At 53.6% G+C, this 27024-nt stretch overlaps 13 protein-coding genes across 13 annotated transcripts; 9 read left to right on the forward strand and 4 right to left on the reverse strand.

The window, feature by feature from the left end:
* Nucleotides 1–427: 427 nt before the first annotated feature.
* J4E79_004410 (uncharacterized protein) lies at nucleotides 428–1711 on the forward strand (the record flags this gene model as incomplete). Its single annotated transcript, XM_049353295.1, has 1 exon — nucleotides 428–1711. One exon carries the CDS (start codon nucleotides 428–430, stop codon nucleotides 1709–1711), a length of 1284 nt encoding a protein of 427 aa, XP_049212674.1.
* Nucleotides 1712–2168: 457 nt separating this feature from the next.
* On the reverse strand, nucleotides 2169–3689 carry J4E79_004411 (uncharacterized protein; the record flags this gene model as incomplete). Its single annotated transcript, XM_049353296.1, has 3 exons — nucleotides 2169–3206; nucleotides 3257–3323; nucleotides 3355–3689. 3 exons carry the CDS (start codon nucleotides 3687–3689, stop codon nucleotides 2169–2171), a joined length of 1440 nt encoding a protein of 479 aa, XP_049212675.1.
* A 235-nt stretch (nucleotides 3690–3924) lies between these two features.
* J4E79_004412 (uncharacterized protein) lies at nucleotides 3925–5294 on the forward strand (the record flags this gene model as incomplete). Its single annotated transcript, XM_049353297.1, has 3 exons — nucleotides 3925–3966; nucleotides 4023–4451; nucleotides 4500–5294. The coding sequence occupies 3 exons, from the start codon at nucleotides 3925–3927 to the stop codon at nucleotides 5292–5294; spliced, it is 1266 nt and encodes a 421-aa protein (XP_049212676.1).
* A 635-nt stretch (nucleotides 5295–5929) lies between these two features.
* J4E79_004413 (uncharacterized protein) lies at nucleotides 5930–7913 on the reverse strand (the record flags this gene model as incomplete). Its single annotated transcript, XM_049353298.1, has 4 exons — nucleotides 5930–6691; nucleotides 6755–7582; nucleotides 7637–7728; nucleotides 7793–7913. The coding sequence occupies 4 exons, from the start codon at nucleotides 7911–7913 to the stop codon at nucleotides 5930–5932; spliced, it is 1803 nt and encodes a 600-aa protein (XP_049212677.1).
* A 968-nt stretch (nucleotides 7914–8881) lies between these two features.
* On the forward strand, nucleotides 8882–9279 carry J4E79_004414 (uncharacterized protein; the record flags this gene model as incomplete). Its single annotated transcript, XM_049353299.1, has 2 exons — nucleotides 8882–9034; nucleotides 9085–9279. 2 exons carry the CDS (start codon nucleotides 8882–8884, stop codon nucleotides 9277–9279), a joined length of 348 nt encoding a protein of 115 aa, XP_049212678.1.
* A 715-nt stretch (nucleotides 9280–9994) lies between these two features.
* J4E79_004415 (uncharacterized protein) lies at nucleotides 9995–11001 on the forward strand (the record flags this gene model as incomplete). The annotated part of the gene is made up of 3 exons (XM_049353300.1): nucleotides 9995–10061; nucleotides 10111–10536; nucleotides 10592–11001. 3 exons carry the CDS (start codon nucleotides 9995–9997, stop codon nucleotides 10999–11001), a joined length of 903 nt encoding a protein of 300 aa, XP_049212679.1.
* Nucleotides 11002–11418: 417 nt separating this feature from the next.
* On the forward strand, nucleotides 11419–12618 carry J4E79_004416 (uncharacterized protein; the record flags this gene model as incomplete). Its single annotated transcript, XM_049353301.1, has 4 exons — nucleotides 11419–11508; nucleotides 11597–11670; nucleotides 11730–12037; nucleotides 12164–12618. 4 exons carry the CDS (start codon nucleotides 11419–11421, stop codon nucleotides 12616–12618), a joined length of 927 nt encoding a protein of 308 aa, XP_049212680.1.
* A 1504-nt stretch (nucleotides 12619–14122) lies between these two features.
* On the forward strand, nucleotides 14123–15678 carry J4E79_004417 (uncharacterized protein; the record flags this gene model as incomplete). The annotated part of the gene is made up of 3 exons (XM_049353302.1): nucleotides 14123–14791; nucleotides 14891–15356; nucleotides 15410–15678. The coding sequence occupies 3 exons, from the start codon at nucleotides 14123–14125 to the stop codon at nucleotides 15676–15678; spliced, it is 1404 nt and encodes a 467-aa protein (XP_049212681.1).
* Nucleotides 15679–16045: 367 nt separating this feature from the next.
* On the forward strand, nucleotides 16046–17244 carry J4E79_004418 (uncharacterized protein; the record flags this gene model as incomplete). The annotated part of the gene is made up of 2 exons (XM_049353303.1): nucleotides 16046–16894; nucleotides 16954–17244. 2 exons carry the CDS (start codon nucleotides 16046–16048, stop codon nucleotides 17242–17244), a joined length of 1140 nt encoding a protein of 379 aa, XP_049212682.1.
* Nucleotides 17245–17607: 363 nt separating this feature from the next.
* On the forward strand, nucleotides 17608–18234 carry J4E79_004419 (uncharacterized protein; the record flags this gene model as incomplete). Its single annotated transcript, XM_049353304.1, is given in 4 exon segments — nucleotides 17608–17639; nucleotides 17658–17733; nucleotides 17798–18002; nucleotides 18110–18234. The coding sequence occupies 4 exon segments, from the start codon at nucleotides 17608–17610 to the stop codon at nucleotides 18232–18234; spliced, it is 438 nt and encodes a 145-aa protein (XP_049212683.1).
* Nucleotides 18235–19007: 773 nt separating this feature from the next.
* Nucleotides 19008–19522, forward strand: J4E79_004420 (uncharacterized protein; the record flags this gene model as incomplete). Its single annotated transcript, XM_049353305.1, has 2 exons — nucleotides 19008–19207; nucleotides 19336–19522. 2 exons carry the CDS (start codon nucleotides 19008–19010, stop codon nucleotides 19520–19522), a joined length of 387 nt encoding a protein of 128 aa, XP_049212684.1.
* A 1040-nt stretch (nucleotides 19523–20562) lies between these two features.
* J4E79_004421 (uncharacterized protein) lies at nucleotides 20563–22917 on the reverse strand (the record flags this gene model as incomplete). Its single annotated transcript, XM_049353306.1, has 4 exons — nucleotides 20563–20907; nucleotides 20960–22614; nucleotides 22664–22785; nucleotides 22853–22917. 4 exons carry the CDS (start codon nucleotides 22915–22917, stop codon nucleotides 20563–20565), a joined length of 2187 nt encoding a protein of 728 aa, XP_049212685.1.
* Nucleotides 22918–23515: 598 nt separating this feature from the next.
* Nucleotides 23516–26341, reverse strand: COT3 (Elongation factor 2; the record flags this gene model as incomplete). The annotated part of the gene is made up of 5 exons (XM_049353307.1): nucleotides 23516–23533; nucleotides 23587–26018; nucleotides 26084–26141; nucleotides 26223–26238; nucleotides 26334–26341. The coding sequence occupies 5 exons, from the start codon at nucleotides 26339–26341 to the stop codon at nucleotides 23516–23518; spliced, it is 2532 nt and encodes an 843-aa protein (XP_049212686.1).
* Between the last annotated feature and the right edge of the window lie 683 nt (nucleotides 26342–27024).

Consider the following 27024-nt stretch of genomic DNA (forward strand, 5'->3'; position numbering starts at 1 on the left):
GGCGTTTGTGCTTGGTTGTTTTGTACAGTAGTACGATGTCAAAATCTGCATCATCTTATCGACACTTTCTATGACTTCCCTTTTGAGCAGGACGGTTAGAGAAGAATACATAGATTACGAGTCGTGTACGATCTCTTGGTTCTGGTGATGGTAGTCCACGAGATCATCGTGATCGACAGAGCCGCTTCATGCAGGTACGACCAGGGAAGCTTAAACCCGGAAATGCTCAACGTCATCGAAGCTAACTGCCGTTGCTGGTAGCATGTACCACACAACATGCACGTAAGGAACGTGTAAGTGTATGACGTTTGTTGACGACTGACATCACGATGCAGAAGCGGGAGGAAGCTACAATGTCTCTTAAAAAGGACTCAGGCCCATCCAACAAAACAACAACACAAGCCACACTCGGGACGACAGAATCGAAATGCGGTCCTCTCTCCTATCAACGTTTGCGTTTACAGCAAGCGCAGCAGCGCAAATCACTTTCCAAAACAGCAGCACCACGATCCTGCAAACAGACCCCGGAACCTACGGCCCCGAAATAGAAGAATACCACTACTACTACACGCAATGGCCCATCGGCCTCGCCGTTTCCTCCACGGGCCGTTTCTTCGCAACCTACACCCGCGGCTCCTACGCCTACACGCTCGGCGAAGTCGTCAACAAAACAGCCGAAGTCCCCTATCCATCCGCATCTCTCAACCTGCCCGTCTCCCAACTAAACACAAGCTGGAACGGAATCCCATTCGGCAGCAACAACCGTACAGGTCTAATCAGCGTTCAAGCCCTCTACATCACGCCTGAAAATGCACGCAGACCAGAAACGCTTTGGGTTGTAGACACCGGTCGACCTACTATCACCGACAGCAGCGGCGCACCCAGTATGCCCTACGCTCAACCCGGCGGACCCAAGATCCTCGGTATTAGTCTAACTAACGACACCGTCTACGCAACCTACACCTTCCCCGCCTCCGTCCACTTCCCCTCCTCCTACATGAACGACATCCGGTTCGACCTGCGCCCCACCACCACCTCCTCCGGGGGCGGCGTCGCATACATCGTCGACAGCAGCGACGAAGGCCGGCCCGGCTTCATCGTCTTGGACCTAGGTACGGGCGAGAGTTGGCGGCGACTAACCCAGCACCCCTCCACTCTACGTGTAGACCGCGATGTACCGTCCTACCAAGGCGTCCCGTTCTACCAACGCACGATCGGCCAGCCGATTCAGACGCTGAGAGAGGGGTTAGATGGGATACAGATATCTCCGGATGGGGAGACGATATATTACAGTCCACTTACGTCGGACTACCTCTACTCGATCCCCACCGCGAACCTACTTACTCCACCTGAGGACCCCCTCGCCGAACTCACAGCCGCAAACAACGTAACCAACCTTGGTCAGCGCGGCGGAAACGCAAATGGGTTCGAGGGCGATAGCAATGGTTTGGTGTACCAGTGTATGCCTGAGCACAATGCGATTTACGTGTATGATCCACAGACGAAGATGACGGAGCCTTTTGTGAGGGATCCGCGCATTATTTGGCCAGATGGAGCGAGTGTGGGCGAGGATGGGTATTTGTATATGAATATTAATCAGTTGCCAAGGCAGCCGAATTGGAATGAGGGGGTTGATGGGAGGGTTTTTCCGGGGGCGGTTCTGAGGGTTAAGTTGCCGGGGGGTGGGGGGAAGATTATGGGGTTGAGTTGAGGGATGATGGGATGATGGGAAGATGGGAGGACAGAGGATGGGACGTTGACGTGGATGATTTATGACAGGCTGTTGTTTTGTTAATTCAATCACTAGTCAATCGACTATCAAAAATCAGCATTGAACTCCTTTCAGTGATAGTATCTCCATTCATCGTTCATGCTACCGAACTCATGCGTCGTGACGCTACATGTATGCGCAGTGAAGACACTGTATGCAGGAATACCATATACAGGCGGATGCATCCATCCATCCATGAGATAGAGAGAAGAGAAACTTTTGCCCGAAACCCCAATAAAAGCCCGGAACATGAATAGGTATCATAGCGATGACCGTAGAAATGTGGTAATCCTTCAACGCCATAGTATGCAATAACATTCCGTAAGGTGTGTAGTTAAGTCAACTCGGGTGAGCGACGAAAATGTCCTGAAAGCATGAGAAACGAGAGGACAGGTCCCTACTCGTCCTGCTTGATCTCAAGCTTGTTCTTCTTGGGGCTCTCGGTGCGCTCACCGTCGTCGGCCTTGCGCTTGTTGGAGGCGTTGTCGTTGCTAGAGTCCTTGATGACGGGAACGCCGTGGGCGTCGCGCTCAATCTCCTTCTTCTCCTCCTTGCGGCTGGAGCGGTCGTCCTTGCCGTCCCTGAAGCGATCGCGACGCTTGTTCCAGTCGTTGCTGTCGACGGAGCCGCTGCGGTCGCGACGTCCGCGGGGAGAACGAGAACGGTTACGGTTGCCGTCACGGCGGTTGTCGCGACGGTCGTTGCCACGTCCACCGCGGCCGTGACCACGACCTCCTCCACGGCCTCGGCCGCGACCGCTGTCTCCGTTGGTGCCGCGGAGCCTCTTGCGCTGCTCTTGCTTCTCCTGCTCGGTCAACTCCCAGTCGGGCTTGATACCCTTCTCCTTGCACTTCATCTCAATGTACTCCTTCTTGCCCATGACGGTGAGCTCGTTGCCGTTGTACTTGGGAGCGGGGTCAAGTTCGAGGAATTGCTTGCGAGAGTCCTCAGAATCGAACTCGACAAAGACGCTGCCCTTCCAGGCGCCGTCATCCTCGCGACGCTTGCGGATCATGACAGCGCCGTAAGGGCGGAAGAACTTCTCCAAGGCGATCTGGCCGGCATCCTCCTCGTTACCGAAGCCCTTGACGTAGGCGCTCCTGTCCATGTTGTTGGAGGAGTTGTGCTTCAGGCGGTAGAAGAGCTCCTCTGTGGTAGGCGGGTTCTTGTCGTCACCCTCCTTGACGGGAACGGAAATGGGCTCCTTGCGCTTGACAGCTTCGCTGCCAGCCTTGCTGTACTCGCCATCATCGACGACCTCGAGGTCCTTGCTCTCGCGAAGTGCTGCTACAACGGCGCTGTATGGCTTGAAGCGACGCATGCGCTTGAAGGTGCAGACGTGGTGAATAGAAACGGGGGTATTCTTGGGGCCCTCAAGAGACACGAACATGTGCTCATCGGTGGCCAAATTTTGGGTCGAGAAGTAAAACTCGACCTTGGGGCTGTTAGTAATGTGGGCCATGGTTCTGAGAGTGCGAGTCATACCTGTTGGCGGATCTCGTTGGGGTCGTCGGAGTCTGGGAGATTGTCGAATGTGTCAAGGTTGTTGGTCCTGCGCAAAGTTAGTACTGAGAGAGGCTAACTTCAAGATGTGAGCGTACTTCTTGTTGTGGTTGCTGAATCCGCCGCGACCTCCTCCGCGGCCACCACGACCACCTCGACCTCCGCGACCGCCATCGCGACGGTCATTGCGACGGTCACCGCGGTCTTCGCGATCGTTGCGACGGTCGTTCTTGCTGTCGGACTTGCCGTTGATTTCCCACTTCTCCTCGCCGTCGGCCTTGGCGGCCTTGTCCTCGGACTTGGAGGGGGTAGACTCAGTCTTTGACTCAGTCGTGTTGGCGTCGACGGTGTTCTGAGTCTTGGAGACTTCAGCGGGGTTTGCGGCAGGCGCAGCAGTGGTCTGTGAGTCTGCCATGGTCAATATGTGTGCAGCTTGAGTCGCGTAAGTGTGTAGAAGCTGCAAAAGGCGGATTTGAGGCTGCGACAAAGAAGTTGGCGGGCGTTGAAGAGAAAAGGCTCAAAGGTGAGAGATAGCTATGGTTCTTAGTGGGGAATTTTCGATGCAGGCGGGCACGGACCGCTATCCAGATTTACGTTCGCCGCGTGGGCCGCTATTGTAACAATATCACCAATTCTGATCCGCCTTCACCATGCCGAGGAAGAAGCCGAGGTTCCATTCGCTGAAGAAGCTGGTATGCTTGCTATTGTTTGAATAGGCGGACAATGGCCGTAGGCTGACACGCTGCAGAATGTCCGCCAGAATTGGTCGCGGTGGTCATTATACGCCCTATCACAGCTAAAGGCACCCAACGTCACCACTCGAACATACTTCCAGCAGAAATGGACTGCCAAGGCGTCGACGCGAGCATACCATGGCGAACACATACGGGAGAAGAAGTGGAAGCACATGTTCCGGCGGAACCTGCCAGCCGTAGTGGCCATGGACCATAGATATCTCGCCCAACACGATGGGTCAGAGCAGGCAGCTGGTCGAGGACAGGGTGCGGATTCAATGGACAAAGCCCGGACAGGGCCAATGACACCGTACATGCAGATGGCATACTACCCGCTCGAGAGGAGATTGGACACAGCCATCTTCCGCTCGTTATTCGCGAGTAGTGTCCGACAGGCGAGGCAATTTGTTGTCCACGGCCTGGTGAAGGTTAATGGCAAGAAGGTGCGTCAATTTTCGCATACTGCACATCATCACCGCTGACTGAAGCAGATGGTCTACCCCGGCTACGCACTCAACCCAGGCGACATGTTCCAAGTCGACCCCTCCTCCGTCATGTTCGCAACTGGCGCGCCGAAAGAACGCTCATCAACCGCTCGTCGCATTGCCAAAGAAAAGGCAGCTGCCCGCGCCGCAGAGCGGGAGCAAAACGGCGGACAAACACCCAAGCAACCCAAGCAAGACGACTTCGTAATCACCCCATCCACACGCGAAGAGCCCACACCCACCGAGCTGAAGAAGCAACTCCAAGACCTAATGGAGCAAGTCGACGGCGTGCTTGCCGAAGACGTCAAAGCAAAAGACAAGCAAAAGTTCCGCTCCTTCCGCCAATCCGTCAAGAAAGCCATAAGTCTCTGGCGCACCGCAAACCCAGAGACCATCTCGACCCTCGACACGCAATTCGACTTCCTCAAGACGCAAATCGCCGAGCGCGCTGCTGCCACGACTCCCTCCTCCCCCAAAGACGCTTCCGCCGCCGAACCCCTCATCTCCGAAGAAGACCAAGCGCGTCTGCGGTCCGCATTTGAGAAACTACGGTTAGAAACCGAGCACACGTCTGCGTGGAACAGGCGCGATGCGAGGGCGCCGTACGCGACGCCCTGGCGGCCGAGGGACTATATGAGTGCGTTTGCGTTTATACCGCGGTATCTGGAGGTTAATCAGAATATCTGCGCGGCTGTCTATCTGAGGCATCCCGTTGCGAGACAAGGGTTGGCGGAGGTGCCCACGCCGTTCCATATTGAGACGGGACAGTTGGCGTTCAACTGGTACCTGCGGAATCGGTAGAGTAGGTGATGGCAATGGTGGTGTGTTTGTACATTATGTAGATGGATCGCTTAACGCGGAGAATTGCAATTGTATAACATGATTTACGTTTTTGCAAGCATTATGACTTGATGTGTTTGATGGATTGGTATTATGGGCTTGCTAGTAATGCAAGTCTCAGACCACAACTCCGAACTACAAGAATCGCGTCTCGCGCTTGTGTATGCTTTCTCACTGCTTATTATTATACATGAGGACGTCGAGGTATTAGTGGGTGGTGTCCTCTGACCACCCGTTGATCGGACATTGCCACGTATCAACATCGCTAGGAATGACGCTGGTATAAACAACCCAGTGTAGCTCCGTACTCCAAACCAACGGGAAACCTGCATGCGTGGAAAAATCGCGGGCGAAGAATACGTTTAAAAGTCGCAAAAATTCCGACGATGAAAGCACAAAAAATGTAGAAGTCTGGAGCGACTGTGCTGCGTATGCTCGCGCCGGGCGTACTGCAGGAGTAGCAGATGTGATCCCCAAAGTGCGCGGACAGAGGAGGTATGTGGATGTAAAGGTTGGAAACCTCTACGTGGTAAGTAGCGGGTATGAGTAGCCAAAGACGGAATGATATGCCTTCTCAGACACAAAGACGCAGGCGCTCAGTCTGCATCTGATTCTTCATCAAGCGTCAGTATGCTGACAGGATACCTGAGCGTCTCTGCGCTCGGCCTGGGGCTCACATCGACAACACTACTATCGGGTGTCCAATGCGAACTCCGTTCAGACGTAGTAGATGCAGTTGTGTATTGCCTGAAGCCATTCGCTACGACCTCCGAGGCCTCAAGATCAGACTCGTAGCTTGGAGGCTCGGTGGGCTCTGAACGGTAACTAGGAAGGCTGTCTGTGCGGGAGAGCGGCCTTGAGGGGATCTCCGGGAGGGAGGTTGGGGGGTAGGTCGATGCTGTGGAGAGGGGCGAGTATGGTGCGCGGGTCCGTTGACGTTGACAATCGCAGGGGGTGTGGTTTATTGCCCTGCCTTCTTCGGCGTCTCGGACTAGGTCGCTGACGACGTCGTGGGCATCTCTTAGCTGCCTGATCTCTTCTTGCATCGCATCTTCGAGCACGCCTTCCTGCTCTGAGATCAGCGCCCGTTTCTCTTCGTAGTCGGCGATGCGTTGATTGTCGCGTCGGGCCCAGTTACCGCGCCACCAGCTGCGCCATGCGTGTTGCCGGGCTGCTCGGCGGTAGGCGCGGGCGTTGAGACGTTCTTCTCGGGCTGCGGCACGCTCGGTCCTTGTTCGCAGGCTGCTGCACTTGTGGCGGATGACAGCGACTAGGCAGCCGCAGCAGAGAACACCCAGTGTGATCTCGAGGGCGAGAAGGTAGGGTGATGGCTTAGGTGGACGAGGTGGCAGTTCGTTCTATTTGGGATCAGCATCAGAGTCTCTGCTTCAATTGGTGGGGTGTTGAATGGAGGCACATACTGCTTGAGCCTCGTATACCTGGGGTGTTGAAGTCACGGCTTTCATGTGACTTCCAGAGATCTGTGCCACCTGTGCAGCATGACCGTGTGCCTGCGCGAACACTTGCTCGGGGCTGTTCATCTCTTTCAATCGTTGATCGGGTTTGAAATGGAAGGATACGATTTCCCAAGCACACTTTGCTTCATGGGCGATAGTCTGTACGATGCAGGAGACGCCGTCACATTCACCCAATTGATGCGATAGTTCCTTCGCTTCTTGCCTTAGAACTGAATGAATCTGCTTCTTCTTCTCGGCGATAAGGGATTCGAGCTCTTTGAGTTCCCTCTGGAGAACTTTCAATTCGCGGATGTCGTCCTTAAGAGACGGGATTCTGCCCTTCGCTTTCGAAGTTTCGGTAACGTTGTGGAAGGCCAGACGCAACAACCGAGGAGGTTTGCGCCAGGATTCAGCTACGTCTTTGTTGCTCGCCGAAGGGTTGGGGACAGACTCAAGTCTGAGTAGGGAAGGCGGTGATGTCTGCGGTTTGAACGAGATCGTAAATCCGGCAGGTTTGGTGACTTGCTTGCCGTCGATGGCCTTGATGTTGACCGTTACTACTTGGGCTGCTTCTTCCGTTTCCAGGTTATCACGAAGACAGGCTGTCTGCCATTCGAGATCCAAGTCGTGCTGCAGAAACCATTCATTCTGTGTGAGGTCGGTAACGCCTTGGTAGGAACCGGAACCAGATGCGAAGTCGCCGTTCCACTCTTGGGGAAGATGAAGTCCGTTCAGGGTAATGTTGGAAGAGCCACAAGCTTGATCCTGGGCATGACTGGTGAAGCTCAAGGTCTAGGGATGGTGAGCAGGTGGCATGGTATTTAGGTGCCTGAGGGTGGGCCTTACCAAAGACTCGTCATCCTGGTCCGTGTGATCGCGGCCAAGACAGCCAGTGCAGGGGACACTGAAGGTAGCTTGCGCGTAGTTCTGTTGAAGGTCTAGCAAAAGTTCAGCAGCTGCCTACGGATGGCGAATGTGGAATAGTATAAGAGGGGCGCGTACCTAGCTGCAAAAGATTTCCGTCGGCGCGAGCAGCGTGACGCTCGTGTTGAGGTATGACGCCGGCGAGTACAGGTGCCGCCCAGGCGCAGGCTGACAGCACTTTGGACTTGAAGGAACGCATGTTGAAAGCAAAAAAGAACACGAGTTGTACAGCAGAGCGAGTGTGCAAACAGCGCACACGAACACCGACCCGCAAAGAGAGCGAGATTTGGCGGGTTATGGGACAGATGTTCCCAGAGGTTCGATCAGGCACCAGTCGAAGGGCGTTTCGGTATAAAGGCGCAGAGCTGCTAGTGGCTGCCGTCAGCGTGAGCGTGGCTTAGACGTCGGCTCACGATTCAGCTGGCAGCACTATGCATAATGCAGTGTGATGAAACACTGGGATACGGGAGGATGCGAATGTGTGTACTTTTGTAAATGCAAATGTGGTTGCGATGAAATCCATGATCTGAGAGGCCATGTGGCAGCATCATTGGTGCGGTTCTCGTCCATGCGACTGCGCACCCGCTGACTTGCGCCCATGCCAATTTCTTGCCTTACGAATTCGCTCTATGAGTGTATTACATGTATTTGGTATCATGATAATCAAAGCAGTTGAAGAACATGCATAGTCTACGCACAGCTGCCACACGTGCACGTGCAGGTTAGAGGTCTCGGTGAGTAGAGGGTGCAAACCTATTCGGACCGGCCATCTGTTATTGGTGGCCTCGGAAGTAAGTCGACTACATTGGTCGTGTTTAGAGGAGTGGATATACGGAGTAGAGGGATGGTGTTCGGTCGCATCTCGTAGGGCTGGCTCGCCAAGGCACTGTGGTCCGAGCTCTCGCGGCCTGCGATGCAATGAGGGAGATCATCACTAACCCGACTACGTATCCCGCCCTCGATTCCACTCAGTCCTAGGAACCTTTCTTACTGCGTCGCGACATTCTCGCTGTACCTATAATATTCAATACATAACGCCTGGTCTATCCGCGAGCCACCCCAGTCGCCAATATGGTACGTCACCTCACTCACCAGCAGCTCACGCCTTTTTACTGACTCTCGACGCAGCTGCCATTGGGCCTTCTAACGGCCGCGACCGGCCACCCCATGCTCGTCGAACTGAAGAGCGGCGAAACTCTAAACGGACTGCTCGTCAACTGCGACACATGGATGAACCTTACCCTGAAAGAGGTTGTGCAAACGAGCGCCGACGGTGACAAGTTCATGAGATTACCAGAGATTTACGTTCGCGGAAGCACAGTAAGCGATCAGCTCGTTCCTCCTAATACACCCTACTGACCCGTATCCAGATAAAGTACCTCCGAGTGCCGGACGAGATCGTCGACGTTGTAAAGGAACAGCAAGCCAAGGACCAAGCGAACCGGGGCGGCCGAGGAGGAGGCATGCATGGACGAGGAGACCACCGGGGCGATCGTGGTGGAGGCAGAGGCATGAGAGGCCGAGGACGCGGTCGCGGAAGAGGAGGAGGCGGTGGTGGTGCTTGAGAGGCGGACATATACCCAAATGCAACGGCAGTCAGCGCGCGCGTCGCTTGTAAAAATCATGGCGGATTCATGTGCGGTCGTTGACTATGAAGCAAGAATACAGAGGAGCGAAAGAGCACTACTGCCGACTGTCAAGTTGGACAGGCTTCTTTGAAGGCTGCATTGGAGCATGACCTACCCAAGTGTCGACCTTCGCAAGAGCAGCGCAACCCTCCCGGTCCGGTCGTACGTTCATACCGAGCATCTGAGGCTCCCCTGTGAGGTGAGCACAACAGAATGTCCGCTGTCTGGGGCACAGTTCCAAAGTTAGCTGCCTGACACGAATAGGCGCCAGCAAATTAGCCAAAAGGAACCCTTGTCACAATGGGCACATAGCTGTTGGTGTTATTTCTGTGCCTCCCAGTGACACAAATTACCTAGGTACCGAACACCTTGGTGATTAGCGTAGTCGTACGTTGATGCGGGGTCTGCCGTGGTCCCGAGCTACAATGCGGCGTAGGCGTCTGCTTTGGCGACTCTCCATCTGCGCTAATTATAGTACATCTGCCCCTTCCTATATGCCTCCTCACGAGTCCCTCAAGAAGTTGTTCTGTTCTTTCCTATTCACCCATCTCTGCATCTGCCAAGACGTTGCTTGTTTACCTGTATTCAAGTCGCCCTTTCCAATCTCAGTACTTTGACATTTCATCACAAACACACTGTCCCACTCAACAAAATGACGAGCTTCACTATCTCGGACGGCCAACTTGATGGATTGAAGGATCAGGTAGCTGTCATCACTGGTAGGATAATATGACCGGCTATCATTTACCGACTACTCACCCGCACCAGGAGCATCATCGGGCATAGGACTTGCGACACTCCGAAGGATCATCAAGCATGGCGGCAAGGTCTTTGCTAGCGACCTCACTCCCCTTCCTGAGCCCGAAGCATCATCCGTCCCCTTCTTGAAAGCCGACGTCACGTCCTGGAAAGAGCAACTCGACGTCTTCAAAGCAGCAGAACAGAAGTACGGGAAGATCGACCATGCCTTTGCAAACGCAGGAATAGGAAAATCAACAAGCTTCCTGGAAGAAGACGTGGACGAGAATGGCGACTTGTTACCACCGAAGATGAACACAATCAACGTCAACTTAGTCGGTGTAATGTACACCGTGAAGCTGGCCATACACTACCTTAAGAAGAACCCCAACGGTGGCAGCATCGTCATGACAGCATCGGGTTCAAGCTTCGCGCGGCTCCCGGCTGAAGACTACAGTACGTCTTGTCAACCCATCTCAAGTTTGAGTGCTGACACATCCCAAAGCCACAGCCAAACACGGCGTTCTCGGTCTTCTACGCGCTCTACAGCCCCAACTTCACCCCAGACTGCCCATCCGCATAAACGCCGTCGCTCCGTCCTGGACCGACACAGCGATTGTGCCCCGTGCCATGATCGCTGCGCTAGGTGATAGCAACGTGCAGTCGGCCGATGTTGTTGCTCGTTCTGTGGGTGTGTTGATGGCAGATAAGGAGCGTCATGGAGAGCTAGTGTACAGCGCGCTGGGCAAATTTGTGGAAATGGAATATGGAGAAGCGGGATTCCATGCTCTTACGAAGCCCATGATGGAGCTTGCGGAGGGCGGGGAGAAGAAGGAAGTCCTGGCTGCTGAGAAGAGGGTTGATGAGGTGCTCGAGGAGATGGCGGTGGAGAACCATGGTATTTCGGTCGTTACTGGTTAGACATTGGGACGCTTGTGACCCAAGAATAGCAGCCATGAATTTTTGAAGTCTCAGAATGAAGATCGTCGTTTCCTTATTCTTTGATTCCACGCGGTTGGGCTAATGGTCGATGCAGCGTTCTTCTCCAGGATTGATTCAATATAATAGCCCGGCAATCCACCGTCATCAGAAAGGCAATATCAAAGTACCCGACTCTGTCTAGGAGCATAACCAAGGTTCAAGTAGAGAATGAAAACGAGGCGGAACTTGCGATCCGCGCGATGCCTTTGTCCAGGACGTTCCTCCCATGTCGAGATGAAACATGCGCGCTAGCGTGGCTTAGCTCCAAATGCCTCACGTAGCCCTTAGGCAACCGCATCTACTCCCCAACACGCTCAAACACCCAACAAACTATCACAAAGACTTCTGACAGCCGTCATGTCGCTCAACGGCCAGAATGACCGCTCTACCGACGCGTCTGATACCAATGCAATGTGGTCCAACTTGCGCAAGGCCCATGCAGAGCTGGTAAGCACGCAAACATGCAGACATTGGAATGTGTAGTCGCTAAATCCGTATGCTTCTTGTGTAGAAAACTCGTTCGAATGATTTGCAGAAGATCAGTCAAGAGATGAAAGAGCTGAAGAAGAAACAAGACGCCATCAAGAGAGAAGTAGAGAACTTGGAAAGGTACGATGAGGTTGTTCCTAATCCCAGGATCCTTGCGCAAGACTACCACCCGGAGCCAGTAGTAACACCACTAGGGAAATGGATGCTACGTCGGTACACATCGTCTTTAAAGAAGCGCCAGCCCTCATGGAGCCTTTCCTCACTCGATTGCCTCGAGAGATACGTGACCTTGTCTATGAGTATGTCTGCGTTCATCCAGACACCATACAGGTTGCTCTTCCTGGACAGCCTGGTTCTCGGACAGACCCATCGGTTGTTGGATCGGGTGGCCAACTAATGGATGTGTCATACCTGTCAAATTTGGAGGTCGTACCTACCGAACTGTCCGAGACATATTGGTCGAAGAACCGTTTCGTAATCAGAGTCGGTTTGTGTACTGGCATGCGAGCTGACTCTTTGGGCACTTTTCTGCTGCATGGGACAGTGCCTAGTGACAAACCGTTTTGGAGGGTGTTTGTGCGCCCGTGGGAGAAAATTCGTCATCTGAAAATAGAACTGGCATGCGAACATTGGGAATCTGACACGCGCTACGGGCAAGACAAGATGAGTGACTACTACAAACCAGCATACGGCCTCGGTGACGACTCCACGTTCGCGCAGGCTGCTGTGTCTAAACAAGAGGCTCAGGTTTATCCTCTCACCCGACTGAAAGGCCGAGAAGAGCTTCACGTCGAGATCGAGATACACACCACGTTCGCCAAGAACGGCCCTGATGTTCAACAATCCGAGCGTCACTTCGTTAACATCATGGAGAGCATTCGGCAGACTGTGTGCGATCTGATAGACTCCGGCGTCCGTGTCACGGTCATATCGAGCAACCTCGACTATAACGAAGTGCCTAAGGGGCCTGAAAGGTGGGACATTACATCTCGCTTTGTCCTAGACGCAGAAGAGTGGCGCAGTGTATGTACATCCTCGACAGTAATAACGATCAAGGCTGACTTGTAGAAGGAAAAGGATCAAATCGAAGCGCGAGACAGGGAGACCGGCTACTTCGGGCATCCGCAAGCTGCGATGTACTATTGTGTTCCTGCAGCAGCCCTTGCTGACATGGAAGGTTTCCGTGAACTACTGTTGCGTCGTTGGAAGTTACGATATGCTCTACCCTGGCTGGAAGAAGAATCAGAAATTCAATAGGGGCAGAACGGTCACATTGAAGATGAACAGAGAGTTTGAGCAATGCCAGTAATGCGTTGCATGTTCAGTCAGGGTAACGATGTAACATTATCGGTGCGCTGGCAGCGGCGGTGACTTTGACACAGAAGCGTGTCGAGTGAAAGTTAAAACCTCGAGTATACTCCGCTTACTCTAAGGGCCGCTATATGTATGATATCTATCAGGATCGGCAGCGTTTAACGTATTTGCGTCCAATTACGAGCAATCATTTCCACCACATGGTACCCTGGTACGCTATCTCTCCGAAAATCGAGATTAGGCGATAAGCTTCACATCACGTCGAGACTCTACAAGCACTTGTAGACCGGTGAGAAGGTCAAAAACTTTGGTCATCGCCTTCTTCAAAGTGCATAGCATCTGTTCCTATGAGACTTCTAATAGAAGTTGAACGTACCAATGAAATGGATGGACGCTCTTCCACAAGCGTTCCAAAGCTTAGTAAGGGACGTGCAGTGCAATTCGTTGACTCGTTTTACGTTTGCGCAAAACCCACACGTCCCCTTACTCACTCTCCCGTCGATTTCAGATATGCAATGGCCCGTCAGCCTATCAGCTGCTTGACACATGGTAATGTTTGATCGGTCCCAGTCCCAAGAGTCGTGGCAAGAGTCGTGGCGTAGCGGGGTACCCGGGAAGAGATCTCGCCATGACGATGCAAGCAAGTGAGCCCTACGCCCTATCTACAACCGAAAAACGGCCATATACCGACGCTGACACCCGACGGCACATGAAAGGATTGCGACGGCTGGTTGCCTTCAGATAGATGGGTCGGTGATCATCGTGGAGTCCGGGGAAGAGCCGTCTCCACGCCGAAAGGCTCCGCTGGCGACCGTGCCCCAGGCGCTTCACCACTTCGAGAGCTAGTAATGACAGCCATCTACCTTGGCACGCGCGCGCTCCATCAAAACGGCGCTGACAAGGACACCGGCCAGACCCAGCTGCGATCCGGCGTGAAGGAGGACCTTCCGGGGGGTGTGGAGTACAAATAAAGCAGAGGTGCGGCTGCGACGTTACGACTTGCCGTTGTTAAGAAATAGGCCGTTCCCTCCTTCTTTCTCTCTGTACCAGAACGCGCTCAGGACGCCGCTTCACCATGGCCCAAGCCCAGACGGATTACGCGGCTGAAAAAGACACGCCGAGCAGCCAACATGAAGACTTCAAGCCAGAGGACGCGCACCAGATTGCGGGACACGGCCATACTGCTACCGACATGCGAGTCTAGCCACTCTCTTCGATCTTCTTTGCTGACAATGTCGACAGCTACGGCCATGCTTTGATGCAATTTGACAAAAAGGCAGAGTCACGTCTCCGCCTGAAGATCGATTTGTACATTATCCCGACCGTGGCCCTTCTCTATCTGTTCTGCTTCATCGACCGTGCCAACATCGGAAACGCTCGTCTAGCGGGCCTCGAAAAGGACCTTGGACTCAGTGGTTACGACTACAATACCGTTCTCTCCGTGTTCTACGTCAGCTACATTGTCTTCGAGATCCCGTCCAATATCTGCTGTAAATGGCTCGGCCCGGGATGGTTCATCCCTATTATCTCACTATGCTTCGGCATCGTATCGATTGGCACGGCTTTTGTTCACAACATTCATGCCATTTGTGGTGTACGCTTTCTGCTGGGTATCTTTGAAGCTGGTATGCTACCAGGCATTGCATACTACATGTCTCGGTGGTACAGACGCTCCGAGCTCGCGTTCAGACTGTCGCTGTACATTGTCATGTCTCCCCTAGCCGGCGCTTTCGGAGGTTTGTTGGCTTCAGCGATTCTCACGCTCGATTCCTTCGGCTCGCTCACACGCTGGAGGATGATCTTTGCTATTGAGGGCATCGTCACATGCTGCTTGGCCCTTATCTCTTTCATGACGCTCACAGATCGTCCGGAGACTGCGCGCTGGTTGACGCAAGAAGAGAAGGATTTGGCGATTGCTCGTGTCAAGGTATGTCATCATCTACTCTGAAAGATACATAGCGCAGTAAAGCGTGGATTCGGCTAGACAACCCGGTACGTATAGTACAACTGCTGACTTTTGATCCAGTCCGAACGTGTCGGCCAGAACGAGGTCCTGGATAAGCTAGACAAGAAGAAGACGCTTCGCGGTATTTTCAATCCTGTGGTACTGGCGACTTCATTCATCTTCCTTCTCGACAACATCACGGTGCAGGGTCTGGCATTCTTCGCGCCCACGATTGTCAAGACGATATACCCAAACGATACGGTTGTTTCGCAGCAACTTCACACCGTGCCACCATACATTGTGGGCGCCTTCTTTACACTCCTCCTACCATTCCTGAGCTGGAGATTCGACAGGCGCATGATTTTCTTCATCCTGGGAGCACCGCTTATGATGATTGGATACATCATGTTCTTAGCCAGTACAGATGGGCAAGTTCGATATGGTGCTACCTTCCTCATCGCGTCGGGAGCATTCTCGTTTGGCGCGCTGTGCAACGCGCAGGGCTCTGCCAACGTGGTGTCCGACACGGCGCGTGCATCCGCTATCGGTAAGTACCAAAATTTGTACGTCATAACAAAGCAAAGTCTGACTGAATGTTAGGTACTGTTGTCATGTTTGGCAACGTAGGCGGCCTGATCTCGACATGGAGTTTCCTCCCTACAGATGCGCCTAATTATCCCATCGGTAATGGGCTCAACCTGGCGACCAGCAGTACGATCTTGATATCGAGTATTCTATTGTTGCTCTGGATCAACAGGAGCAACAAGCAGCGTGATGCCATTGATGTTGACCAGGAGCTGGCTGGCAAGTCGCAGGGTGAAATTGAGGATCTGGATTGGCGCCATCCGTCGTTCAGGTGGAGGCCCTAAAGGAACCTGCATCATTAATGTATTGTACGAAACGAATGCCAACCATCACTCTTGCATGAAGACAGACCAACTGATGTATGACTTGCTCCTGATAAATCCCAATGTGTGTTGTATTGCAAAGACCGAGTAATCCCCGTCATCCAGATTCCCCGCATCGATCGATAAGCATACCCACCGCCCCGAACGCGACCTCGGTCCAGGAGCTCTTTCGTCATGCATCCGAGCACCACAACCATGATGAGCTCTTCGGGTCATCGCTCCGCGCATCTGAGCTGCACATATCTAATCACACATCCTCCCTAGCCTGTTCACCCGACATTGAACTGCTACGCGTCATCACATCACGTCTCAATCGCCATCAACAACCATGCCTTCCGCCATCGTGATCAGACAAGTCGAAGGCAAGCCAGGAAAGGTCTATTACCCACTCGAGAAGATAACCGTCCCGGAGCCCAAGCCGAAAGAAAATGAAGTAAGCTCCCTCTACCAAGACCTGCCACCCGCTCACAATCTAATCCCCATCACCCAGGCCCTCATAACCTTCACCGCCGCCGCGCTCAACCACCGCGACCTCTTCATCCGCCAACACCTCTACCCCGGCACAACCTTCGGCGTACCCCTCCTCGCAGACGGCGTCGGCATCGTCACCTCCGCCGGCGCATCCCCCTCGGCACAATCATGGCTCAACAAGCGCGTCTTGCTGAACCCCGGTACGGGCTGGAAGGACAGCATGGACGGCCCCGAACATCCCAAGGGGTATGCGATAATGGGCGGCACGAAGAGCAATCCCGTAGGCACACTACAAGATGTCTGCGCGCTCGATGCCGGCGAGCTGGAGGAATGTCCCGACCATCTCAACGACGAGGAGGCTGCTGCGCTGCCCCTTACCGGGCTGACGGCGTGGCGCGCGTTCTGGGTTAAAAGCGGGAATGCGATGCCAGGACGGAATATCCTCGTCACGGGCATTGGAGGCGGTGTCGCGCTTATGGTGTTGCTGTTCGCTGTGGCACAAGGTTGCAATGTCTACGTGACGAGCGGGAACCAGGAGAAGATTGACAAGGCGGTCAAGTTGGGTGCGAAGGGAGGTGTCATCTACAAGGAGAAGGATTGGGATAAGAAACTTCAGGCCATGTTGCCCAAGGAGAGGAAGTACCTTGATGCTATCGTTGATGGCGCGGGCGGTGATGTTGTGAAAGTGGGGAGTAAGATACTCAAGGTTCGTTCTTCCCTCGCTCTCTCCATTTCTTGCGACAACAGGCTGATTTATCGATATAGGCTGGCGGCGTCATCTCCATATACGGCATGACCGTATCCCCCAAAATGGACTTCCTCATGTCAGCCGTGCTGCGCAACATCGAAGTCCGCGGCTCGACCATGGGTTCGAGGAAGGAGTTTGCTGATATGGTGCGCTTTGTCAAAGAGAAGAAGATGAAGCCTGTGGTCAGTCGCAGTGTGCATGGTTTGGATGTGGAGAAGATTGATACACTGTTTGAGGATATGAAGAGCGCGAGTCAGTTTGGTAAGTTGGTCGTTACGCTGGGGCGGGGTAAGGCGAGTAAGTTGTAAGGGCCTATCGATTACTTCGAGGCGTCTCTCTTCAGATACCTAAGTCTTTGTCCGAGAATGCCACACTTTACAGCTCAGTAAAGCTACCATGAGGATTATGCTGGCGCCCGACGAGCGCATATGGACCGCCCGTGTTTCTTTGTCCGGGGCCTGTATGAAACTAACGGAGTGAGCGGAGTGAGTGAGAGGAGGGTCGGACATGCACTCCCTCCGGCAATATATCGGAGTTAGAGGTTGGGTTACACAGATAAGCATGACTACATAGCATCGCTTTTGAGCCCCCAAAAAGCTTCTTCTTGCATCATCAACATTTACTCCTCGTCTGCAACGGTTACGTCATAGTCAAGCAAGGATATCACGACCATGTCTACACGAGACTCGGATAAGGACAAACCGTACATACCCCATAACAGTCTAAAGCAGGATGGCTACTCCAAAGAAGGCGAGGCGACAGCTACATGCTATTGCGGAGCTGTACAACTAGCATTTGTAAGTTCGTGCTCCAGTGGCACCATGGTCTTGCTATACCACAAAGTTCTAATGCTCAACGCAGCCAACCACCGCACCAGGCCTCGTAGACACCTTCGTCTGCCACTGCACCGATTGCCGAAAGATCACAGCGTCAGCTTTTACCTCAGCTTTCATTGTCGCGGCTTCAGCTGTCAAGCACATTCGCGGCCAGGACAACCTGAAGAAGTTCTCACAGTCTCAGACGACTGCTTCTGGCCAGGCGATGACGAACTGTTTCTGCGATACATGTGGAACGCTCATGTACCGGCTGACTGAGCGGCATCCCGAATTTACCCTACTGAGGCTTGGTATGTAACAATCTTCGGTCAGGCGAAGTGTGTACTAAATGCAGCAGGCACCGTCGACGATCTGAATCTGATGGAGGGCTTACTGCGACCCAAGCGAGAGGTTTACGTCAAGGACAGGGTGAGTTGGGTCCATGGAGTGGAAGGAGCGAGGCAGAGTGAGATCATGGAGTAGCTATTGAAAACCAGAACCGGGAAAATGAACAATTACCATGGCTGCAACATGGGGAAAGTTCACTTTACAGTACTGTCTCAGATACAAGGTTCATTGGTGTCCTAGCTTGATGTCGCACCTGCTCAACAAAAACGAGGGTGAACAGTAAAGCTTATGCAGTTCCCATGAACACGACCCAACGGACATGCTTACCAAATCACCGATATCCTCCACATCGCATGCAACCGATCCCTGCATATCCTCAGGAACCACCAATCGGCCACTAACACCGCAGATCAGGCCTCAAGCGTGAAGCCGTCCCAACGGAAAGTACGCGACGCGTGCCCATAATTGTTTTTGCTGGCTTGGGAAGACCAAAACAAGTCCGTATAGCAACGAACCCTCCCCTTTCGTCGTTTGTTTCGATCCATTCGATCCCAGAATCGGGGGTCCGTTGTGTTCTTGAATCCTTACCTTGTGGGGCTGGAAGTGTAGGAAATGCGGAGTCGGGGTTAAAACGACGGTTTTCCATGTGTGTAATACATCGATGACGAAATGATATATTGGCTTACTGAGCAACACCATCGATAACAACAACCACAACAATAGCCGGTATAGCCACTGAACGAACAGAAGGGAAAAAACGACCTGCATTATCTGGATCTGTCAGCCAACTTCGCAGCTCCCGCGAAAGTTTTAGTGCTCACTATTACAAATCCTGGGGTACACAACATATCGCGAGGCAAGGAAGGGAGAGAGGAGCATAAAAAAGAGAAGGAAAGCCAGTCGCAACCATGAAGTTCATCAAGCAAATCGCCCAGCGCCTGAACCCCGACTTACACATCCCCGGCACCGACAACCCACCGCCAGCCGTGCTGCGCAAGTCAAAGAGTTCAACAACACTACTAGTAACAGAGAAACGAAAAGAACTCTCCACACCGCCATCGCAATCCTCTCTGCGCAAGAAAGCAAGTTCCATGTTCCTAGGCCGCGGGTCTAACATACAAGATTTCGCAAACTGGGGAGATACACCAATCCAAAGTAGTGGCACGCCTACCGAGGCAGCAGCATCAGCAACTAGTCTTCCCCCGCCTTTACCATCAACACCAGTACGAGCGCCAGGAAACGCCTACGCGCTATCCCCATCCCCGCTTTCAACACCGCGACCCTCGACCCAAAACTCCTCAAGGACAACACAGCCTTCCACGCAAACCTCAAGGCAACCCTCGACGCGCACGTCTACCAGAACATCAACCAGGACCACTCAAACGCCCACGCCCGTCATACCATTCACACCCTCACCGCGTGACCCCGCACCAATAGCATCATCCATGGCCATGTCCGTCAGCACATCCGACAAATCCCTGCCTTACTTCCCGCTCGCGGGGCAGGCCAAAGACGGGTTTTCCAACAACGAAGAAGCGACTGCGACGTGTTTCTGCGGCGCGGTTCAACTCGCTTTTCCGATCGAGGGCCCCGGTTTGGTATCGTCGTTTGTGTGTAATTGTGCGGATTGCAGGAAGATTACTGCGAGCATGTTTGCTAGTAATTTTACGGTTAGGGATTCGTAAGTTGTTTTTCTTCCTATTTTCATGAGTTTTGTGGGTGTTTGGGGGAGATGGGCAGTGCAGTGACTGACAAGAGATGTAATAGACACCTCCGCCACCTCCGTGGTCGTGCGAACTTGTCGTCGTACGGTCAGGCCTCGACGATAGCTTCGGGTCATACTATGACGAACTACTTTTGCAAGACTTGCGGTACGCTCATGTATCGCGTTGGCGCTGCTTTCCCTGATTGTTCCATCTTGCGGCTTGGGACCGTGGATGACTTCAATCTGGTCGAGACGAAGTTGAAGCCGACGCGCGAGCTGTTTGTCAAGGATCGCGTGAGTTGGTTTGAAGGTGTCAAGGGGGATGAGGTGAAAAGTTTTCAGGCTATGTTGTGAACATGGTGTGGGTTTCCAAAGGCTTGGAGGAAGGAGTTTGGTAACAGGGGAGGATGTTGTACGGAACGACGTGGCAAGTGAACATGTTGTTGGAGCTGGCGTACGGAGTTGGGGGGACAGGGGCAGGCTCAACTGGTAATGATTAGATAGGAGGGCTGGAGTGTAATATTATATGTGAGGTGGGGCGTGGAAGCCTCTTGAATATCTGCGCCAATGTGACGTTGTGAGACTTAAGATATAGTAGTTTGATGCATTACATTCATGCGAAGAGACTATCTCAAGAACACACCATGCTCCTGGACCTAAAAGCATGACGCCACGCTGATGTTTGATAGTAATAAAGGAGAAGAGAAGGACCTCACAGAGTCTGTCTGTCACTGCACATCACATGCCAAGGGTATCACTTACAGCCACTCATCCACATCATCCGCAACATCCATATCCGCATCCACACCCCCCATCTGCCGATCTTCATCTTCTTCGACCTTGATCTCTTGCTCTCCGATAGTAGCGGAAGAGTCATCACCATCATCGTCGTGGAGAGCTGTGGGTGCGTCATTCGTCGTCGTCACGGATTTGAGACCACCAAAGGCGTCGTTTGGAACCCATGCGAGATCGAGTTTGCCAACGTCGGGGATATTGAGGGATTGGTCAAGGAAAGTTTCTGCTTGGTAGCGCTCTTTGAAGGTTAGGATGAGGGTGTCGGCTTGCTCGGGGTGACGCTCAATATTTGTGCATTCGGGTATGTTCTGTACATATCGTTAGCAGAGATGAACGAATACACGTATAACTTCTACTCACGAGAAGGTGCTGCCGCAGAGACTCATCCCTCGGTGTATCTGGCTGGATCTGGGTGACGGCCAGACGCCTAGGCCGGTTGTCGAGCTTCTTATTCACTACACTTCGACCAGCATAACCACCTGCACGGCCCCTGTACGCGCCCCGGTAAGGTCCAAAGCCCCTACCCCGAGGTGCAAAGGGAGCGTATCCTCGACCTCGGTAAGCTGGATTGAAGGCGCCACGGCCATGTGTCTCCTGCTCACCAGGACCATGTTGATCGAAAAGTTCTGCTGCTTCGGCCTGTAGCGTGGCAAGAGTCTGGGCGAAGTCGTCGTTCAAATCCCCTGACAGTTCAGCAAGTTGTCGCTTAATCTCTTCTATCTCCTTGTTCTTTTCTTCCAGCTGTCTCTCTATGTCAGCAGCTCTCGCGTCTGCTTCCGCAGCCTTGCGACGGCGCTCCTCAAACGCTTTCTGAGCTTCTGCCTGCCTAATGGCGATCGCCTCTAGGTCGAGCTTCTCCTCTTCGTCTTCTTGCTTCTCCTGAGCCAACTTTTCCTTTGTTTCTGGTGCGTACCAGTAGACCTTGACGAACCGGTTCTCAAAGACGGCTTTGGGACTATGATAAGCACGCCTAGCGGTCTGGCGATCAGCAAACTTGACCACTGCTAACTGCCTCCTAGAGTGTAGCTCGAGCTCATCGATATCGCCAAACTCTGAGAAGTAGCTCCGTATGCTGTCCTCGTTGAAATGCTCCGCTGGGATCTGTTCGACGACAAGTGTCCTATTCGACTTGTCACGCGAGTAGCCCGGCAAAGAGAACGATGCGCGTGCCCTTCTACCCTTAGTTGCACGAGGCTGGCTACCGGACGCTCCTTGCTTGTTGAATCCTCTAGATGGCTGTACAGCAAGAAATGACTGCTCCGGATCGTACTCGGGGATTTCGTCGGGCGAAACGGCTACGGCAGCGTCGCTATGTTCGTGTGGACAAAGGGTACCAAGCGCGCAGAAACCCCTTTCATAATAATCAGCACACTTTGTCTTGGGTTGTCCTTGGCTTGAGCCACCGTCTTGCGCATTGGAGAAAGGAAGTTGAGGCATGCCCGGCAGATTTGCCCCGAAGGCTGCTGCCATGGCAAAGAAAGCCATGGGATCTGAGGTATCGAACGGTAAAGGGCCTGGCGGCGGCGGTGGAAGGTTTGCGAAATTCGGCATACCGCCAAAACTCGCAAACGCATTCTGTGTCCGCGCATCTCCAGTCCCGGCGTTCCTACCGCCTCTGCGAGCTGTCTGCTTCGATGGCCTGTTGACTCCTGCGCCGCTACGGGTATAATGTGGATCTTGGCCCTCTTGTGACTGGCTGTTGTCCCTCTCCAACACCTTGCGCTTCCTCGACTGATTCGAACCATCCTGATATAAACCCTGAGCGGTTGGTCGGTCGGGTAGGAGATGTGATGCTGCTGAGTTCCTGTTGGCAGCAGGACCTTTCGGGGCTCCAAATGGCACGTTCGACGGATGCGGTTCGTATTCGAAGTTCGTGCTACCAACTATGGACTGTATGGGCGCGGATTGTGAGGCTTGAGACGATGCTTGTGGATTCGCGTCATTCGTTTTCGGCTTCGGAAGATAGCTCTTAGCTTTGAGTGCTGCAATAACGTCTTTTGCAAAAGGCTCGGTTTCTTTGGGCCATTAGCGACGAAGTGTTACGTAGCCTTCGCCTGCGCTTACTTTCCGGGCCAAGAAAGTCTTGCAGTGACTCGATCAAGGTACGCTGCACGTTTGCATCCGTATCGTCGACCGTAACGAGTGCGGCTACATAGTCAGCGAGCACTCCGCCTTCCACACCGGAGCTGCAATGCAGGTCAGTATGCGCCTGCGCGACAACTTTGGTGAGAGCAATGTGTAGCTCCGACTTACATGTTCTCCACGTTCGGCAGCAACCAACTCTTGAACACGGCATGATCTTTCTCCTCGAGTAACATGGCGAATCCTAGGAGCAAATTACATTCATAACCAGGTTGCGCGATCGCGTTAATGTCGAGTTGCAGTCTGGTACTGCGCTGTGGTGTTTCTGGTGTGACTTGGATTGCGCCGAGCGTACATCTTTCGCGTTGCTACTAGCGCGACGGTAATGTCATAGCTCTCTTACCCGTGAGCACGTGACGCCGATGCCCCGCTACATTCACCATCTCGAACTCCTGGATGATCTAACCAGAAGGAGGTGCACCTACCAGGCCTGGACACTGCATGCATTCACTCACAACAACATCACCTTTACTAAAACACGTCACACATGAAAGATGCTTAGGTGTTTGTGCGATATAGCTTGATTTTCTCCAACTATACTACACTGAGAACATGTAAGGAAAAGGGTCATCATCCGTATCTTTCGTGCAAAGCCCCAAAAAACCTAACTAATATCAAGGGCGAAACCGCCCGGACCGACATTTACTAGCTCTGGTTGTCCCATGGGGGAGCTGTTTGCGTCATACATCGACCAGCGGCCACGAGCTTGCCCATGACTGTCGGATGACCCAGAATCGCGAATAAAGGAAATCTAACGCTTTTGCGAGCATTCCCTTATAGCTTGTCGTAGTACTGCAGAATTCGTTAGCATGTGCTGTTTCTAGACCATGCGGGAGGAAACTTACGTTGGAAACGTCGGGCACTTCGGTCTTGATACCCTTGCGCTTGCGCATGTCGAAGACGATCTTTCCGGTGAGGGTGGAGGGGTCAAGTGCCGAGCCACCAGTGAGATGTTGCCAATGGTCGAAGACTTGTTGTGGGAAGGCCTGTCCACCAGTGGCGGCACGGAGATCGGCAGTGAAACCGAAGGACTCGTTGACGGGAAGGTACGCCTTGACGTTGAAGAGAGGAGTACCAACACGCTGGGCCTCCTCGAAGACGTGACCTCTCCTGCGGGTGAGGACACCGTAGATACCTCCCATAGCCTGCTCGGGAACCTGGATCTCGCAAAGGTAGACGGGCTCGAGAAGAGTGGGCTCGGCAAGGAGAGTGGCGGCGTAGAGGACACGGCGCGCAGTGGGGATGATCTGACCACCACCACGGTGAATGGCATCAGCGTGGAGGGTAACATCCATGATGTTGAAGCGGATGGAGCGCATGGGCTCCTCAGCAATGGGACCTTCCTTGGTAGCCCACTGGAAACCAGAGACGACGGAGTCCTTGATTTCACTCAGGTACTGGACGGCCTTGGTCTGGTCAACGAGCAAGTTGGCACCGGTGGTGTCGGGACCGAAGCACCAGATCTTACGGGCATCGGTGACGTCCCAGCCGTGCTCGTCAGCAAGGATACGGGCACGCGACTTGATATCATCACGAGGAGCGATGACACCAGTCTCGATAGCGCGGGACACCTCTTCGTCCAAAGGCTGAGCAGTGAGGTAGAGACGGTTGTGCTTGTTGGGCGACTTGGACAGCGCGGTGATGCTGGAAGTGGCGTTGACGGTCTCACGGTACTGCACGACGGGGTCGGAGATACGGAGAGGAACACCGGCGTGGTCCTCCTCGAGATCCTTCAAGCAGATCTCCAAGTGCAACTCACCGGCACCAGCGACAACGTGCTCACCAGATGGCGAGATGTAGGTCAGAACGCAGGGGTCGGACTTGGAGAGACGCTTAAGACCCTCGACGAGCTTAGGCAGATCCTGGGCGTTCTTGACCTCAACGGAACGCTGCACAACGGGGGAGACGGAGAACTTCATAACCTTGAGGTTGTGGGCAGTCTCGTTGGTGGTGAGGGTACCAGACTTGAGCAAGAACTGGTCAACACCGACAAGACCGAGAATGTTACCGGCGGGGACGTTGTCAATGGGCTCGATGAAACGACCCATCATGAGGATGGTACGCTGAATGGCCTTAATAAACAGGTCCTCCTTCTTTCCGGGGGTGTAGTTGGGTCCCTGAATGCGGACCTTGAGACCAGAGCGGACGGTACCGGAGAAGACACGACCGAAAGCGTAGAAACGACCCTTGTCGGAAGTGGGCACCATCTTGGAGACGTACAGCATGAGAGGACCGTTGTGGTCACAGTCCCGGATACCGATGGCGTTGACATCGTCGTGGGGACCCTCGTAAAGAGTCTCCATACGGTACTTCTGAGCGGTGACGGGAGAAGGAAGATGGAGAATCATCATCTCGAGGAGAGCGTCAGCGGCGGGAAGGAACTTCCTCATGACAACCTTGAGGAGCTGCTTGCCCTCGAGATCCTTCTCATCGGAAGTGAGCTTGATCTCGAGCTTCTCGAGGAGAGTGGGGATCTCGTCGGTCTTGAAGTTCATGACCGCCTGGAAGATGCGGAAGATGGGGTCCAAGATGAACTGGTTGAAAGCACGCTCGAGGGGCTGACCCTCGTGTGTGCCAACCTTGGTCCACTTCTTGGTCTTGGGGTTGAAGAAGGAGTCACCCCAGAGACGCTCCATCATCTTGTTCTTGTCGACACCGAACTTCTTGGCGTACCTGGAAGCGAACTGGCGGATGGTGAAAGCCCAGCCGTGGAGACCGGAACCGAAGGCGATGGTACCCTTCTCGGGGTAGACCTGGACATCACCAAGGGCCTTGTCGTAGTAGGTGGCGATGACGACGTTGACGGACTCGATGACACGGGAGAAGTTCTGGTACAGGTCCTCCTTGCTGAGCTGGAGCTCGAGAAGAGCACGGTCGACCTTGTTGATGATGACAACGGGCTTGATACGCTCACCAAGAGCCTGACGCAGGACAGTCTCGGTCTGGACGCAGACACCCTCGATGGTGTCGACGACAACGAGAGCACCATCGGTGACACGGAGAGCAGCAGTGACTTCAGATGAGAAGTCAACGTGACCGGGCGAGTCGATCAAGTTGATCAAGAAGTCGTTCTTGGTGGTGGGAACGGGGATGTCCTTGAGGTCGTCCTCGTCCTTGAGGGTGGCGTACAGGGAGATGGCAGTCGACTTGATAGTGACACCACGCTCCTGCTCGTCAGCTCGGGTGTCGGTGAAACGAGCCTCACCAGCCTTGGCAGCCGAGATAATACCGGCACGCTGGACGAGCGAGTCGGTGAGGGTGGACTTTCCGTGATCGACTGTGGTGGGGTATGTTAGCTTTCTGTCCAGCCCGATGCTGCGGGGTTGCCACGAGAGCGCTTACCGTGGGCAATGACGGACATGTTCCTAATGTTCTTAGGGTCGTCCATGAGACCACGGATCTAGCCGCGCAGTCAGTATTCATCCTTCCGGTGTTGCCAATATCGACGTGTGGTGCGGGGTGATGTGTGCGCGGAACGTACCTCCTCGACGGTGAAGCTGGCGTCATGTTAGCGATTGTCCAATGGTTCCCGCAGACAAGAGACGAAAGGTCCAAGCCTGGAAGGGAGATGGGGACGGCGTCGGCAACTTACTTGACCATCTTTGCGGTGTTGGTACTGTTCTTCTTTTACGAAAATTCAGTGGAGGGGAGTTGACGAATACCCCGCTTTGAGCGCGCGGATTCGGTGTATAGGTCGCGGGTTGAGCTGATGTCTCTGGCGATGCAGTCGACCAGAGTCAGACAGACGGGAGTTGATTATAAGCCGTAGAGGCGGGCGTGCGTCTGGTGAGAAGAGTTCTGCGAGGGGGAGCGAAGGTTTTTAGTAGAGCTAGTGGTGGGGTCAGTCGCGCTTTCCTCGCTAAAGCACGGCCCACCAGTGGCGCGAAGTAGCCTGTAATGCCCAAACTGGCCATGCTGCGGCGCCCTTTCGCTTTCGTACCGCACAACTCGATGCGCTGAATTCTATGATTTCCCCAGAATCGAGGCCATGACTCCACTGATCTCTCGCGGTACTGCCAGTCACTCGTCTGTGGATTACAATGCGGCGGCCCAATACATACCATTGGGTAGCGCCGCGACTGGTGTGGGTCATGATCGGGGGGAAATATCGTCACTTGTAATTTCACCTACTAGATTTGGCCTTGCAGCGGAAAAATGCATGGCTGCATGTGCCCCAGTTGGGTCTTTGTGGCAAGTCTACGCCTTGGAAAGCCCAAAATTATCATGCACCGGTACAATGGTTACCATCTTTCGTGATTTCCTTGCCAACAGCGCCATGGCAC

Source organism: Alternaria viburni, assembly GCF_023758015.1.
Source record: "Alternaria viburni strain BMP 2772 chromosome Unknown scaffold_7, whole genome shotgun sequence".
NCBI lineage: Eukaryota > Fungi > Ascomycota > Dothideomycetes > Pleosporales > Pleosporaceae > Alternaria > Alternaria viburni.